The sequence below is a fragment of the Lipophrys pholis genome (genome assembly GCF_963383615.2).
Source record: "Lipophrys pholis genome assembly, chromosome: 16".
Taxonomy (NCBI): domain Eukaryota; kingdom Metazoa; phylum Chordata; class Actinopteri; order Blenniiformes; family Blenniidae; genus Lipophrys; species Lipophrys pholis.
Genome location: NC_137634.1, coordinates 9,967,912 through 9,983,360, shown reverse-complemented (window position 1 = coordinate 9,983,360; position 15,449 = coordinate 9,967,912). Strand labels below are relative to the sequence as shown.

Genomic DNA, 15,449 nt, shown 5'->3' with positions numbered 1-15,449 from the left:
AACCACACTGCTAGTATTAAAGTATTTAAAAGCAAAGTTTTTCCTAAAATTGTACCAAACAGGCTGGTCTATGTATGCATTTAATAGCCAAATATGTTAGAAAACCAAAAATTAAAAGCACAAAAAACAACAACGCACTTCAAGCACACATGGAAAACGTCTGCAGAATCAGCTCACCAATAAAGACATCTCACTTCACTGAAAAACGCTCTCATGACAAATACATACCACAGAACTCGTGTGAGGTTGAAAACAGCAAAGCAAAGCTGTTTTTTTTTTTTTTTTTTTCCAACCAGGGAACGGGGACAAATAAGAACAAACAAGTCCAGTCACACGGATCTAGAAAAACTGCACCTCAAAATGTCAAACATTAAAACAAACTTCTCCGCCGTCATGACAGACTATACCACAAACGACGACTTCTGTTTGAAATCCCCCTGTGAAACAAACACACCAAACATCTCAATCAGAGGATATACCTTTCAGCTTTTATCTGATTGGTTCTAGAAAACAGAACAAATTTTGCAAACTACGACAACATTGTTAAAAGCATCCAAAACAAACGTGCTTACATCGTCCTCGTCACCGCCGCTGTACACCGACGAGGGAGGCTGGTACACCACATTGGACTTCTGTTTGCTGCTGGAAGAATTTAAATATTGAGAAGGTCAGCGATCGCAAACAAGCTTGTGCAAGAAAAGCAAAGAGAAACTGAATCAAAATGATCGACAAGATCAAAACGTCTCTCACCTGTCAGACCTCTCTGCAATGGGGGGAAAAAAAAAGAGAAATTATGTCAGAACAATGAAATATTTGAGAAATTTCAATAAAGACAAACATTTATTTGCAACTTGGTTTGGGGGTTTGTGTAAAAAAAAAAAAAATCAATGGATCTGTGATGATTTGTTGAACCTGAGATTCAGGGTGACTTCATTTCAACAGTAATCACTACAGTCTTGATTTTCTTTCTTTAAAAAAAAAAAAAAAAAAAAAGATTATCAAGTTTTAATCACTGTGTAACATTAACTGGAAAACATATGTGATTATTTAAACAAAAAAAAAAATGTTGCAACATCTCTGAAGTTATTAATTAACTGGAAACCGGTAACAATGGTGGAGAGGTGGGATATAAAACAGAGAGACTGAGTTTTCAAAAGAACTATTTTTACTGTATTCACACCACTTCATATTACAAAGGTCTGCATCTCTAAATTGCGTTCATGTTCATTTTGGACCCCGTCTCATCATTTCTGGATGTGCTGTTGTACAAGTCACTGCATTAATATGGTTGTATGACTGTGGCAATAACTATTGCAAACAGCACAAGCCTCCAGTCTGATTACTACAGTGTAGAAAGGTTCATATAAAAACACTTCGTCAGACTTTGTGTTTATTTGCATTTCCAAAGCAAAAATATTTTCACGCGTTACTCATTTCATTATCATGTCTAATAGCCATGGTAGGATTCATTATAAAAGCAGATGTTTTTGGAAATCAATTATTAATTTCCAAAAACATCTGCTTTAATGTTTAATGTATTTGTGGTTATTTTACTTCCAATACATGAGTGGTGGCAGTCCGGCTTCCCTTGAAATTGTTTTTTTATGTTTTTGTCTGGCCAGCGGGACATGACAAATGTTAAAAAACCCATTTTTACTGCAATGAATCTTGACAGCTGAATGACCCAACAATCATCTGAACATCGACAAGCAAAGTAAATAGTATAAATTCAATATAAAGTAAAACATTTTTAAAAAACTCACGAGGCAGATATCCCTTCTTGTAGGCGTACCAAACGCCAAATGCCAGGAGGCCCACGAGCAGCAGAGCCACGATGACCCCAGCAACAATTCCACCAACATTTGGGTCACCTTGGGGGGTGGGTAAAGACAATTTTCTGAATTACAAACAAGTCCATATGATTGCAACTTCATGGTTTATGTAAATATGGCACTTTGCTACCATCAAGCCAGCGTGTCACTACATGTTTTAAGTGAAGAGACACTAAAGCAGTATTTTTTATTTATTTATTTTTTTAAACAGAAGTGATGACCACTTACGAATTTCCATTTTAATGGCTTTGCAACTCCGTGAAGGTCCGGCCTTGTTGCTGGCCTCGCAGTGGTACGTCCCCGAGTCCAACTTTTTTGCAGCAGGAAACTCCTGCAACCAGGCAGGATAGAAAAGTTGAATTTTTTTATGAGCAAAGTCAAAACAAGTATGACAGTATGAAAGATGCAAAACAAGGAAGTGAAACCGACCAGTTCGCCTTTTGTTGCATTTAGTTTGTAGGTCATATTTCTGAAGGCTGCGATCTGTTGCGGGTTTTCGGGTAGAGGGGTGCCGTCCTTGTACCACTTGTACGAGGGATGGGGTAACCCAACGCCATCATAACACGACAGCTTGACGGTCCACCCCGTTTTCCCCGTGGTGGGGATTCTACACACCGGCGCAGATGGAGGTACTACGAGACACAACGTACAATTTTCTTTCCGAGCCGCTTATGTACGAGACCACGTAGCAGCTACTGCAGTGCATGAGCGTTCATCATTCAGAATAACACAGTAGTTACGAGTATTAAAACAATCATTTTTACCCAACACAGTCAGTGTCACAGACACTTCGCCGAAGTTGCTGTTCTGGCGTGCAGACACCTCACAGTCGTAGCGTCCGTGGTCCTCACGCGTGACCTTATTGATCCTCAGATTGCTTCCACCGTACAATGTCACACGGCGTTCATATGGAACTGTGGATGAATCTCAGCGTCACATAGAAATATATACACAGTATGTAAAACAGCGTTTAGAGACCACATGTCCATGCCAATTAACCGTACCTTTATTGACAATGAACCATTGGTACATAAAACAAAGATGAAAGTGTTTTGCAAAGATAAAGAAACATATTCAAATAATCAAAGCCAAATGTGCACAAAGTTGCTATAAACTGACTGACTGGCTTCAGCTATTTCGTAGTTATTTTCAATATGGTTTCTATGAGCAATGCATAAGTCAACATGTTTGTGAAGAAATGTCATACAGAATCATCGGCAACTTCGTAAACTGCCTCATGTGACTTAACGAAAAAAACTTAACGAAGCAAAACCAGATTTAATGCAGACAAATTAAAAGACAGAAGAAAAAAAAAAGGTGTGATGATACGGACCTGTTGGTAGTCCATCATAAATCACATATGATTGCGAGCCTTTTTCATTCTTAAATTTCCACTCTATTCTGGGGTTTGAGCCAAAGTCTCCTGTATATGAGCACGTCAGGTCAGCTCCTGAAACGGGAAACACATTTTATCACACTCTTAAACTCTGGTGGAACTAAATCTTACCTCAGTAACATAGCTGACGTGTTTTAGTATCTTAACTGAACCTGAACAAGTTCCAACTCAAAAATATATTGTCAGACGACTCTATGATCAACATACTTCTGCAGGAGATGTCACACAGAAACAACGACAGCTGCAAAAGGTTCTCAGATCGTCTTTCTGATGACATTTTTCATTAAAAAACACCACACGTTTAAATAGGGCTCATATCATTTCTGAACTTTTTTTTTTTTTTTTTTTTTTTTTTAAGTCATTTGAAACTAAAACATACCACTGCATAGCAATGAGTTCAATTACAGCAGTAGGACAAAGCCATCTCCCTCGTAGCCCAATATAAATGTAATAGAATAAAATAAAAGATGTTTTAAACAGGTTTGTCCTTCAGGTCCAAAAATGATCTTGAAAGAGCTTACCTTCATTTTCTTTCACGTCCACATTTGCCTTGCTGGTAGTAACTTGAAAGCTGCTCACGACTAAAAGGACAAACAAAATAAGGTCATTAGATGCAAGATGGTAAACGTGTCAACCTGAATATTTTCAGAAGGTGCAAAATGTTTCAAACTATAAATTTGTGCTTTGGGTTAAATGGATATGCTGGTTAAACCGGGGCTAAAGACAGGCAGAAAACGAATTAGCTGAAAATTAAGAGACGTTGTTATAGTAGACAGAAAATACTGAAAGAAAAATGAGAGAGTCTTTAGTGCTGGCGTCTATGATCCCAATTTTCTGCACCTCTTTTACTTCACCGTCAGTAAAATCAGAACAGGGTACATTATTTGAAGAAGTACATTTAATTGTTGTGACAATGTAAAAGGAACTTGTTCGTCTGAATATCCTGCAAACTTAAATTTCTAGGTACATCTTAATTTAATACAATGGAATTGCACATTTCCAAATGTGAAACTTCCACATACTGTGTGTCACAATAATTCACACATAAACAAAAGTGTTTCAAGCTTTCTTTGTTATATTCTTCATCATTTTCAAAAAACCGCGCCTGAAAATGTTTCCTAAGTTGTTTTTTATTGTTTTTTTTAAGAGAGGCCATATTTAGACAATCACAAGTTGTTGTTTTTGTTTTGTGTAGAAATGACTGAAGCAACAATGCATTTTTCAACTATAGTCAGTTTTTTTCAAATACACCAATGATCTTGCCGGTTTATAAACCGGCAAGATCGCAGAAAGAAAACACTTGAGTGACGTGCGAGCTTCTTCTCAAAACACACAGAGCATGCTCATCAGCATTCAGGGTGGGGACTAAAAAAAAAAAAAAAAAAAAAAAAAAAAAGATTAAGGCAGTTCATTCCTGACTGCTGAGCCGGAAAGCTTCCGGTGAAACCGTCTGGCTGATACTGTTTTGAGGAGCAGAGCAGTGATACAACAGACACACACATGACTAAATCATTAATGCAGGCAGACACGGGGCCATATCTATTTCAACATACGTCTCACTGCAACCTACTGCAACACTTTCGTAACGCTAGTGTTTTAAGCGAGTGGGTTGCTCCACTAATAACCACACCGCAGCCCGACTCCGGCCGCGCTCAGACTCAACTGCAGGGAGCTGCAGCTCGAATCAGTTAATCATTACACATCTGCAAAATCAGTCGCCGACCACGTTTCCAATCTCCCAGCTGAAAGGCATTACGGCACACGTTATTGTAAACCTCCTTACAACTGACTTGGAGTTATTCGGGGCATTGCTATTGTAAAGACTTTAATGACAGACTTCCTTTAAGCCTGCAGGCGTCTCACTACAGCAGTCTCAGCTGAGATAAAGCACAGTCACAGTTTTGGCTTGCTGGGAGAGATAAGGCGCCGGCGTAAAATGAAACCGTCCCACAAACTTCCTTGTTTGCATACTCGGAGTTTCAGCCTTGGCAAGGTAAATTACTTTCGAGGTAAAGTCCGGGGGATGCATGTAAACTGCAGAGCTACCTGAAACTCAAAGCCCGGCAGTAAACATGCCGACAAATAACTGGTGAGCTGCATGTGCAGAGTGGTTACTGAAGTAAGTTTCCAGCCTCAAAGAACTGCCGGATTATTAAATCAAAAATAGCAGGTTCATACAGAACTGCTCCAGAAAAATGTGGAGAGATTAATCTACAACAGTTCCTTGGTGAGTAAGTGTGTCTCGTGCTGTAACTTTAAACTCAAACACATTCAGATGGTTACACAAATGAAGCAATACAAAAACAAACATTATGGAAATAAGAACCAGGGAGCAGAAACTCCAGAACAACATTTGAGAAAGGAGGTGGGCGAGTGATGAAGACATGCAATTATTTTGAGGCACTTTTTTGTGTGTTCTTCTGTACTAAACATGAAGTCCCCGTGAGGTAAGCACATGACTTTTTAGGTGAAAAAAACTGTTTTAGGATCAAGCAAAGTATGAGTAAAGTTAAGGTCAGGAAGAAGTTACCGCTGACTTTAAAGAAAGAATTTATTAACTGACTTAAATTTCTGTAATGAACTACTCCCACCTCCAAAAATCAGAAAACAACATCATGTGTATGTGTTCTTCAAAACACCTAAAGAATTCTTATTGTTTCATTAGAATAATGATAAAACCCTTGAATAACCTTTAGAAACTACATAAAATACTTCAAATAATTCAAATTGGTTTTCAAAGTTGTGCTACAGTAAAGTGGTCAGATTGACACGCCATATATAATCCAATATGTACAACATGTCAATGTCTTCATAAACGTGAGCATTATTCAAAATATCTGAATTAATATGAAGGTAAATGTAAAAATATATCATTAAAAAAATGAGGGATTACACTTTGTACCACTTTATAAGAAATAAAAATACAACGGGAGTTTATTTACCAATCGTTTTATTGACACGTGTCATAAAATATTAGAGTTAATTATCAAATGGGGCATTTTTACTGGAAACTCAATAACGAGATAACTATAGAAAAAGAAAATCTGTCAAAATGCCTGACAAAAGAACTTCCTTTTCAATGAGGTGGAATATTCACACACACGCGCACACACACACGCACGCGCGCGCACGCACACACGCACGCTACATGGTTTACTGGTCAAAGCGCTTCTCACTATCAAGAAAAAAAACAAAGACAAGTTGTGAATGACCTCCAAGTTTCCTAAATGCTGCTTTATTTTGACTAATAAGATTATTTATCAAACTTCCTTGATATAAATGCATAAAAGCCGGAGCGGAGCGGAGCAGGCCCGGGGCGCAGGGCCGAGACTCGACGACAAGTCCAAAACACTAAAATATTGTTTAGTATTTAATGGCTACTAAATCTCTACTGTCATTCTAGTAATAACTGTTTTAAACGGTATTGGAAAGACGGACAATGAACCGCTCGGTGACCTCAAACACACTCAAAAAAGGCCGCATTACTCACCTGTTGTTGCGCAAAACAAAAGCACCGAAAACAACGCGCCGGCCCTCATGTCGCTCCTCTGCTCTGTGTTTCTACCTCAACGACGACTGTCTCCCAACAAAAGTCCTGTGAGACCAGCTGCAAATACAAGAACAAAATCTAATGCTTGAATAAACAGCTGGTTTTTGTGTGTGTGTGTGTCCTCTCTGTGGACTGCGCGTATCGTCGTTTCCAGCCGCAGTGGATGTGCGCCGTGCTTTCTGCTCTCACCTGATGATGTCCGCCCAGGTGGCGCTCCGGCTCCGCCCAGCATTTCTTTTCTTGTTATTTCTGAGCCACTGAGGCTGAAAAACCGGTCGGACTCGTTCAAAAATTGGAAAGAAAAGGGAAACACAGTGTCATAGAAGGGAGACAGCTGACGCTGGTAGAGTACTCACGCACAATCAGCACTCTCATCCGCACGGATAGGCAGTGACACACATTTTTGTAAGTATGAGAATTTAATCTGCTTTACTGCCTCCTTGACGTGATATACTTCTTAGAACAAATCATCTTCAAACTGTATGAATTAAATATAACGAAGTAGGCATGAATCCAAATCATTTTCAAAGGTTTGCTTCTAAAACACAAGAGAGCCCGAGACCTTCATGTTTACCTCAGCAGAACCAACTATTTCACAATCTGATGCTTCTGTGCCAACATACTTTGGTCTAAATGTTATTAGAAAGCATGCTACTTCCTTTTTTTTTTTTTTAAATGCCTTTCAACTCAGTTCAATTCAGTTTCATTTATATAACGCCAAAGACAACAAGGTCATCATGAAGCACTTTTGCAGAGAAAAACTCAACAATTCCACGAGCAACCATCAGAGAAAGAAGGATGGAGGGAGATAGGAACGAAACTCAGTGCAGGTTTCCTTCCTGTATATAGCAGCGAAACTAGAATGTGGTCCGAGGTGGTCAGAACCAGTCCTAACTGTAAACTGAATTAAAACAAACAAACAAAAAACATGTTTAACGCTTAGCCTTAAAAGTAGAAGTTAGCGTCCCTAACTGAGAATGGCACCTACAATAATATTTATATTTGAAATAGTTGTCACAAACACAGTGAGTAGTGTGATGAACACAATCATGTGCACATCATCAGCGTAGGATGATATCAGATTTAAAATGAACCAATGGTGTAGGATGAAAATGAAAATAATGTGTGTTGATATGACAGGACGCTGCTCAGATGAATGGAAGAGCTGAAATTTGCATCCAGCGGAAGGACAGACCCTGTAATCAGATTGGCTACGCCATGAAATGTAAAAGTCAGTGGTTAGTGCTCTAAGCTCATGACAACTCTGAACTGAATGTACAGGAGATTCATCGGAGGATGATAGAGAGTGATGTCAGAGGCAATCAATATTGCTTTCACTTTGGGTCACAGTTTAGGGAAACCGGTTTGAAAGTGAAAGGATGACCCGTCAATTGGAAACTGGTATTCTAATTTACTGTAAAATGTCAGGTTACAGTCAAGCCATGACTCACACAAGGTGACGTCACATGTAATCCCTCAAAACTAAACAGAATGTGTTCAACAATGATTCATTAATGTAGCATCACACGGAATGGATGGATGGATGGATGGATGGATGGATGGATGGATGGATGGTTCAAAATCGTTTCAAAAGTAGCCCAAATTAGTGATCATCCAGACACTTTCTTCTTAAAATGTGGTCGAAATCCCATAACCTAAGTTTTTCATTGCAGGCAATGCTTTTTTTAAATTTAATTTAATTTTCTATCTTCCATTCATTTATCTGCATTTGATAGCAAGTCCACATACTTTTGTCTTTAATCTGAACAACATAAATATTGCACACGGTCAAAACTAATAACTTTCATAATTTACAGGGATTGGCCAACAGCTTCTCCTCTAACTAAGATTAAAAAAAACAACAACAAAATGCTCCCAAATTGAGTGGAAAGAAGAAGAAAAAAAGAAAGGACAATAATCTCCTTTTCATGTAATAAAGATCTGATACACAGAGCCTACTTTTACCATAAACTCTGGAGGCCACATGAGACACAGCATCTCATTAGACAACTCACACATACCTGACACATTACAATCAAAACATTCAAGCTAAAGCACACAACAAACACACTACTGATTTTGTTGAAGTAAATCTTGACGCTGCAACATTAAACGTGTAAGGATTGTGTTCTGAATCCACACAGCAAACTAACTGTCGAATCTAAATACTACAGGCTAATTATTCTGCTGCTGTGAGAGAACATATAAATCAACACATATCCATAGAACATTAATGATATTGCAGTGTTATCAATAACAAACCTAATCACAGCAGTTAAAGAGAATTGTCTTCAGTAATTCATATCATCAAGAAAGAGTCGTTTAAACTTGTTCCTGCTGTGAAATCACTGTCCATAGAAAGTCTGGTATGTTGATGCTTTCAGGTGTCTAATATGAGTTGACCCAGTGCTGCCCTCTACAGGAGATCAACTGAATCCCCAGTGTTAAACTCGCCCTCATGCATGAACAGTACATTGAAAATGGAGATAGTTTCAGCTTAATGAACAGAATTGTTCCTTGGTATTGGGGTTTCATATTAGTTTATTGTTATCTTACAGTACATAGTACAGCAGTGCTTTTCAGTGCATTTATGTATTTGTGCTTTTTGCTACACACCACCTACTCAACTGTATACACAAGTAAAAATCCTCGGAGAAAACATCACATCATAAAAAGCATATTCAGTGTAAATGTATAAATAGAATCATCACTTCTACTGTGAATAAACCTATAGCTTCGAAGGCATACGCGACAAGCCTCAGCCTAATGCGGGTCATGTATCTCAGGCACAAGTGAAACTCAAAAGAGAAAATCTAGGACTGTGTTTTGGTTTTCTTTGCAACTATCACAGAGGGACCCGATGTGAAGTTTCAGCATAACAGAGTATAATAAAAGAGTAACTTTATTGCTTAGGCATGCATTAGGAGTCATTCAAAGAGAGCTTCATAGTCTCAATTAAACACCTTTCCCTTATCTCCGCTGCCTGATCGGTTTCTTATCGACAAATGCAACACAGCCTCCCATTAGAGGCACAAGGTCGCCTCTATCTGCCCTTTTTATTTGGCAGGCAGGAAGAGACACAGGGGACAGATTTCATTCGGGCAAAATAGATTGCCAGCCTTAAAGAGTGATTTAACTCAGCAATAATTCACATTGCAGTGTGCAACGTTGCATAACTTTGCTGGAAAGACTTCATTCGTTAGATGGCGTAGGAAAAGCAGTCTTCAGCCCCTGTTAAGATCCTCCTAATTGCCTTCCGCAGACGGTTCTGATCCTCTTAACAAGACTGAAGGATATAGCTTGATATCGTTCATCGCATTGAATCCAGTTGCTGAAAGTATTGACTGTAAATATTATATATGATTGAATATAGACTCTTGATTAGTTTAAGACTAAGACACATTCATGCTTTTTACTTATTAGCCTGTGAGGTAAGTCTGTCAGCCATTAATGTGAATCTAATAGATTTATATCATTCTCTGTATCGACTGTTTACATGAGAGAGTACTGTAAAGTACACATTGTATGCAGCAATATGTGTGCTTAGTACTGTATGCATAATGCAGAATATGCAGGCCTGTGACATACCAAATATATACTGTAAGTACATTCAGTGTAACGTGTTGCACTTTGTGCATACACACAACTCCAGAAGGATCCAGCAGTCACCAGATGATCATGAGTGCAGTGATAACGTATGCAGGCGCTTGCTGACACACTTCACGGCCAGTGAATTTCCTGTAGCATGTGAAGTGTCATCAAGGTCAGCAGCGGGCCACTGCAGCCTTGAAACAGGACACTCCACGCTGAGCAGGGGAGGAGCAGCTCTGCAATGGGAAAAAACGGTACAGGTTAAACAGGAGGCGGAATATTCAGTTTGACGCTGTGGCATGTTTGTCAAGTAAAATAACAGGATGTGCATGGCCGTGGCAAACAATGCCCACAGGAAGAAGCTGCTTACTTTTCTCCACCACTGAAGTTTTGGTTGCGACGTTCCCCGAGTCAACTGCTTTGATGTTGCAGGTGAAGTTGGACTTGCCGTTGGGAAAGTTCTTAAACAGCAGGCGGCAGTTGTTGCCTGGAAAGAGGCGTACTTTGGCTCGCTTCTTGAAGGGAGCATGCTGCTCCTCCTCTGGGTCGGTGGTGTCGAAGAGTCTTTCACCTTGAGTATACTTGCAATAGACCTCTGGTGACTCAGCAGGGGGCGCGTATTTGCAATCCATCCTGAGGTGGTTTTCGTCTATAGAGCAGTAGTTCAGCTGAATCACCTTCTGAGCTGAGGTGAAGCCTACGTTGTGAAAGACACAGAAAGCAAATTCTTTCAATCATACTAATTAATCCCCACTTCATGATAATCTGTGCAAAAAAGGCTCTAATACAAAAAAAAAACATACAAATCTTGGAAAAAAACCATTCTTAATTATCAGTATGTGAATTGTGATGATCTTACCGAAAAGTGCCATTGTTGTAAAGAAGAACATTCCCTGGAGGTTTCTGGAGGGGAATAAAAGGTGCATTTTCAGTGAATTAATCAGCCAATTGCATCAGAGACTATCAGCCACTTTATTGAGGTTCCAAACAAATAAAGCTGCCCGTGCTGTAAAGCTCAGGGTCAGATTTCTGGGACACACTTCTGCAGCCCTCATGCAAACCCACAGAAAAGTCCCTGTACCTCATTTCTGAGGAACTGATCACAACACAGCCCCACTGTTTACGCTGCAACCAGAGCAACTGTAAACTTCACTGACGCATTTTTCTGCAACATCTTCATAGAACGAAGGATGATTTTTCCCCCCCCACTCATCAGATTCAAAATGTCAACATAATATATAAAAGCAGTGCGGAATAATTTTTTTTAACATGTTTTTTGCATGGCGAAAACCTTTTTACATCAATTCAAATATGTCGATTAGTGCAGCAATTAAACAATCTCCATGCACAATAGTGGAATGAAAGCAATTCTTCATCAGTATTTTACTGTAGCACAGATTCAACATGAACAGGTATACAGATCATGCTCACCTTCTCTGCATTTTGAGTCTTCCTCGGCACTCTGCAGTGTGATGCTGGGGGTTGATACAGTAGAGGTCGGCTTATAGAAGAAACAGAGGCGAGAGGGAGGGGGACATAGAGGGAGAGAGAGTGAGAGAAAGAGGGAGAGAGAGACAGGGGAGGGGGGGGGGGGGGGTGGAGGGGATGCTGCTCCACTGGACTTTGGGGACATTTCTCTGTACTGTATAACATTTTAGATAGATTTTTCCTCTCTGTCATACTAGAGGACAGAGGATCGCATGTCACTACACGAAGGTCCGGATCTATCGCCAAAGACTGAGTGAATGGGAGAGAAAAAGGAAATGGTATGATGAGGGTTTGATGAGCTGAGACACCTCAGCCGCTGATTTACATTTCCCCATTCAGTGCGAGTACAATATGTGTCAGCAGTTTCTCAGCTCAGTTATAGTGCATGTATTGAATATACAGACGCTTCATTTTCATGTGGCACCTTTGCATCTGATGGAGATAAAACAAGTGTCACAGAGAGGATACAGAACATGTGATCACAAGTGATGATGTCATAAACATTTGAGTGATTTTAATATAATTAGAAACTATATTAATATGACACAAAAAAAAAAAGAAAAAAGAATCACCTGTGATAAAGTCAGATGGGCTTTTGACTTTTCAGAATGTAAGGTGTGGGGCAGTGCTGGTTAACAGGGTAAGGGAGCAAGCTTGTGACCAGAAGTTTGCTGGTTGAAATCCCACAGCTAACTGTGACTCCCTGAGTAAAGAATATACTCCCCAACAGCTCGCTGCGTCAAGAAGGGCGTCTGGCATTAAACATCAACATCAAACTTACTGATATTTGATTTGAGCTAGACCTATAGTCCACAAATTAAAACGTTAGAATAAACTGCAATTTCCAAGTTTTTGGTGTATGAATGTACTTTGTGATCTATCTGCACTGTATTGGACCGAGGACCTGTCATGAGTATTTCCTCTTTCCTGTTCACTGCCCATGAGAAAATGCTCAAGCCCTTTGATGCTGCTTCAGATAGCATGGACACGTTTTTTTAAAAATAGATGGGTGGCATTGAAGTGGCCTTGAGGAAGGCACTGAACGCTTGGCCCACATGCACTTATAATTTGTGGTTACACAGCAAAAAGGTTGAAGTTTAGAATCTGTTAAATAGCTGACTTTCCAAGCACATAGTCCACCACTCATAAATATTGATGAATGAGTGTTGTGACTGTGGAATATTTGTGTTTCTATCAGTTGTCAACTGACCATCTTCAATCCACTTGTTTAGTTAATTATGCACAGACAAAACCTCACGTATATGAAAACAGTACTGCATTATTTGTTTATGATAATGTCTCACCAATCATTACAAAGTTATGCTATCATGGTAGATTTATTTTTCACCAGTGCTCCAAGAACTTTAAACCCTGGAAAGCACAAACATACTAGAATGCAAAGCTTTACATTTGAGCAACTTGTGAAGACATACATGGAACTATGCATGAAGCATGTCCTGGTAGAATCACTGTGGACTGATCTAGTTACTGGCTTTGTAAAAAAATGTATTTGTAATGTTGTCCTGTGTTGTCCGAAAAAACACTAATCACAACTTAAAATCCCGGCTTGTCAGCTCCACTGAGCAGGAGCCACATGATCCTCTGCATCCTCTGCACCCTCTCTACTCTGCTCATCCATTTTGTCAAGGTCCTTCCTGGACAGCTGCTGAACAAGTGCCATACTGAGGCGGTCTCCTAGGACTCCGACAGAAGTGTTGCAGGGCTGCCTGGAAGGTTCCAGCCACTGCACACAATGAAAGACGGAGGTGGTGCATTTCTGCTACTTCACATTGTATATTTTACTCCACACATTCTTGTCCCCTCGATGCACGTCAGAAACGGAGCGAGCGGTATCGCATTGATCTTTGCCAAAAGAATTCATTAGAGATTCCGTGGCTGTGATCCCTGCTGTTCCTCTGCTGGAGGCTGCTGCTGATACACACTGCAGATGAAACACAAGCCATCACCTTTTCTTTTCCTATTATGTGTGCCTACACAATTTAAATATAATGTGCAATAACACTCTATCAAGGTTGTTTCAAGCTGTAAAATCTTCTCATCCATTCTGAGTTTTTGGTATCTCTATTATCCATATCATGAAACTGTACTGTATGTCCATGAATATTCTGAGTACATTTCAAATCAAGCACATTCCTATTACGTAATAAAAATACAGAAATGCAGATAAAAGGCTATAAATATACAAATGAGACCTGAAGACACAAACACACTTGTTGGAATGAAATACCGAAATCGTTGGGACGGTGTGCAAAATGTACATTAAAACAGCATATAATGATTTGCCGTTTGGGTATTATTTAGCACAATATAACATAGTCAGCATGTGTTGCATCCTTTCCTCTTTTAACAACACTCTGTAAACATATTGTCGGTGGGGAGGCCAGCCGCTGGAGATTTGGGAGAAGAAAAGTTGTCCAAATATTGTTTGGTTCAGGATTCTAGCTGCTTTGGGTCTTTCTTGCTGTTTGCATTTTCATTATTATTATGAGCAAAAACCTACTGGCAAAAGGTCTGAACTGCAGGCATGCCAAATGAGCAGCTGCACTCATGGACTCACTCCTTTATGCTGCTATGATATTGCGATCAAACATTTGTGTTGCTAAAATAAGCCTTAAGAACTGTGTGCAGATAAGACTCATTTCATCTTTACTCTTGAGGTGTGTGACATGGAGCCCATGGCTTCCAAGAAAAAATTCTACTTCCAACAGAGCTATTCCACATTTTTCCTCAGCATATTTTCAATCCAAATTTGACCCAGGGTAGAGAGTGATGTTTTTAAATTGTGTTCACATATGGCATCAAATCGTATTAACATACACAATTTTCAGAAGAACTTTCCCCAGCAGATTAGAGATCCTTTCCAAGGATCCATCATTCCAATGGATGGAAGCTAATATATTTCTGCTTCCAACATTTTCAATATGAGTGCACATGTACTATATGGTTTGGTTCGAATTGAAAATAATTGCATGCTGTTTTCAATTGGATTTACAGAAGGTCGAAACCTAACCAGGAGGTGCACAATGATAAACAGAATTCAGAAAAGTAAATTTATACAATATTTCAAAGCCACGTCATGTGTAAGAAAACTCAAAAGATTAATTTTCCGAAGTATTACAGAAAACCTCTGTCTGAAGATCAACAAAAACATATTCTACCTTTGTTACAGAACAAAATGAACAATACCGCCACAATAAATGACCTTGGACGACTTTTATCTGTGTGTAAAGTTGATCTGTTTTATCGCTGTGAGCATGTTCTTATTCTGAGGACGCCCTGTCCTCGCACTGCTGCTGGCATCTGCAAAGTTAAGAGAAAAATGTGATTAACTGACAAGGAGCAGACAGGAAACGGACATTAGCTGATATGTTCTGATTGGAGGAAACATTGAATTTTAAATAATGCAACAAAATGAAATGCTTAATATCACTCGGCATCAGCAGAACGTAACTTCACTGTGATGTTTTTCAGTCTTTATTGAACTGAAAAACGTCATGTTGGAATTACAGTTACACCATGAATCCAAAATGAAGGCAATTTTGTAACATGAACAGATTCATTGTGCTTCATT

General features: G+C 39.3%; 1 protein-coding gene across 1 annotated transcript; it reads right to left on the bottom strand.

Annotated features, from left to right (window-relative positions):
• Nucleotides 1–216: 216 nt before the first annotated feature.
• f11r.1 (F11 receptor, tandem duplicate 1) lies at nt 217–6,979 on the bottom strand. Its single transcript, XM_080483758.1, has 9 exons — nt 6,719–6,979; nt 3,750–3,809; nt 3,166–3,282; nt 2,597–2,746; nt 2,262–2,464; nt 2,061–2,163; nt 1,760–1,871; nt 573–642; nt 217–437 (listed from the first exon to the last, which is right to left on the bottom strand). Exons 1-9 carry the CDS (start codon nt 6,765–6,767, stop codon nt 402–404), a joined length of 900 nt encoding a protein of 299 aa, XP_080339884.1. The 5' UTR covers nt 6,768–6,979; the 3' UTR covers nt 217–401.
• Between the last annotated feature and the right edge of the window lie 8,470 nt (nt 6,980–15,449).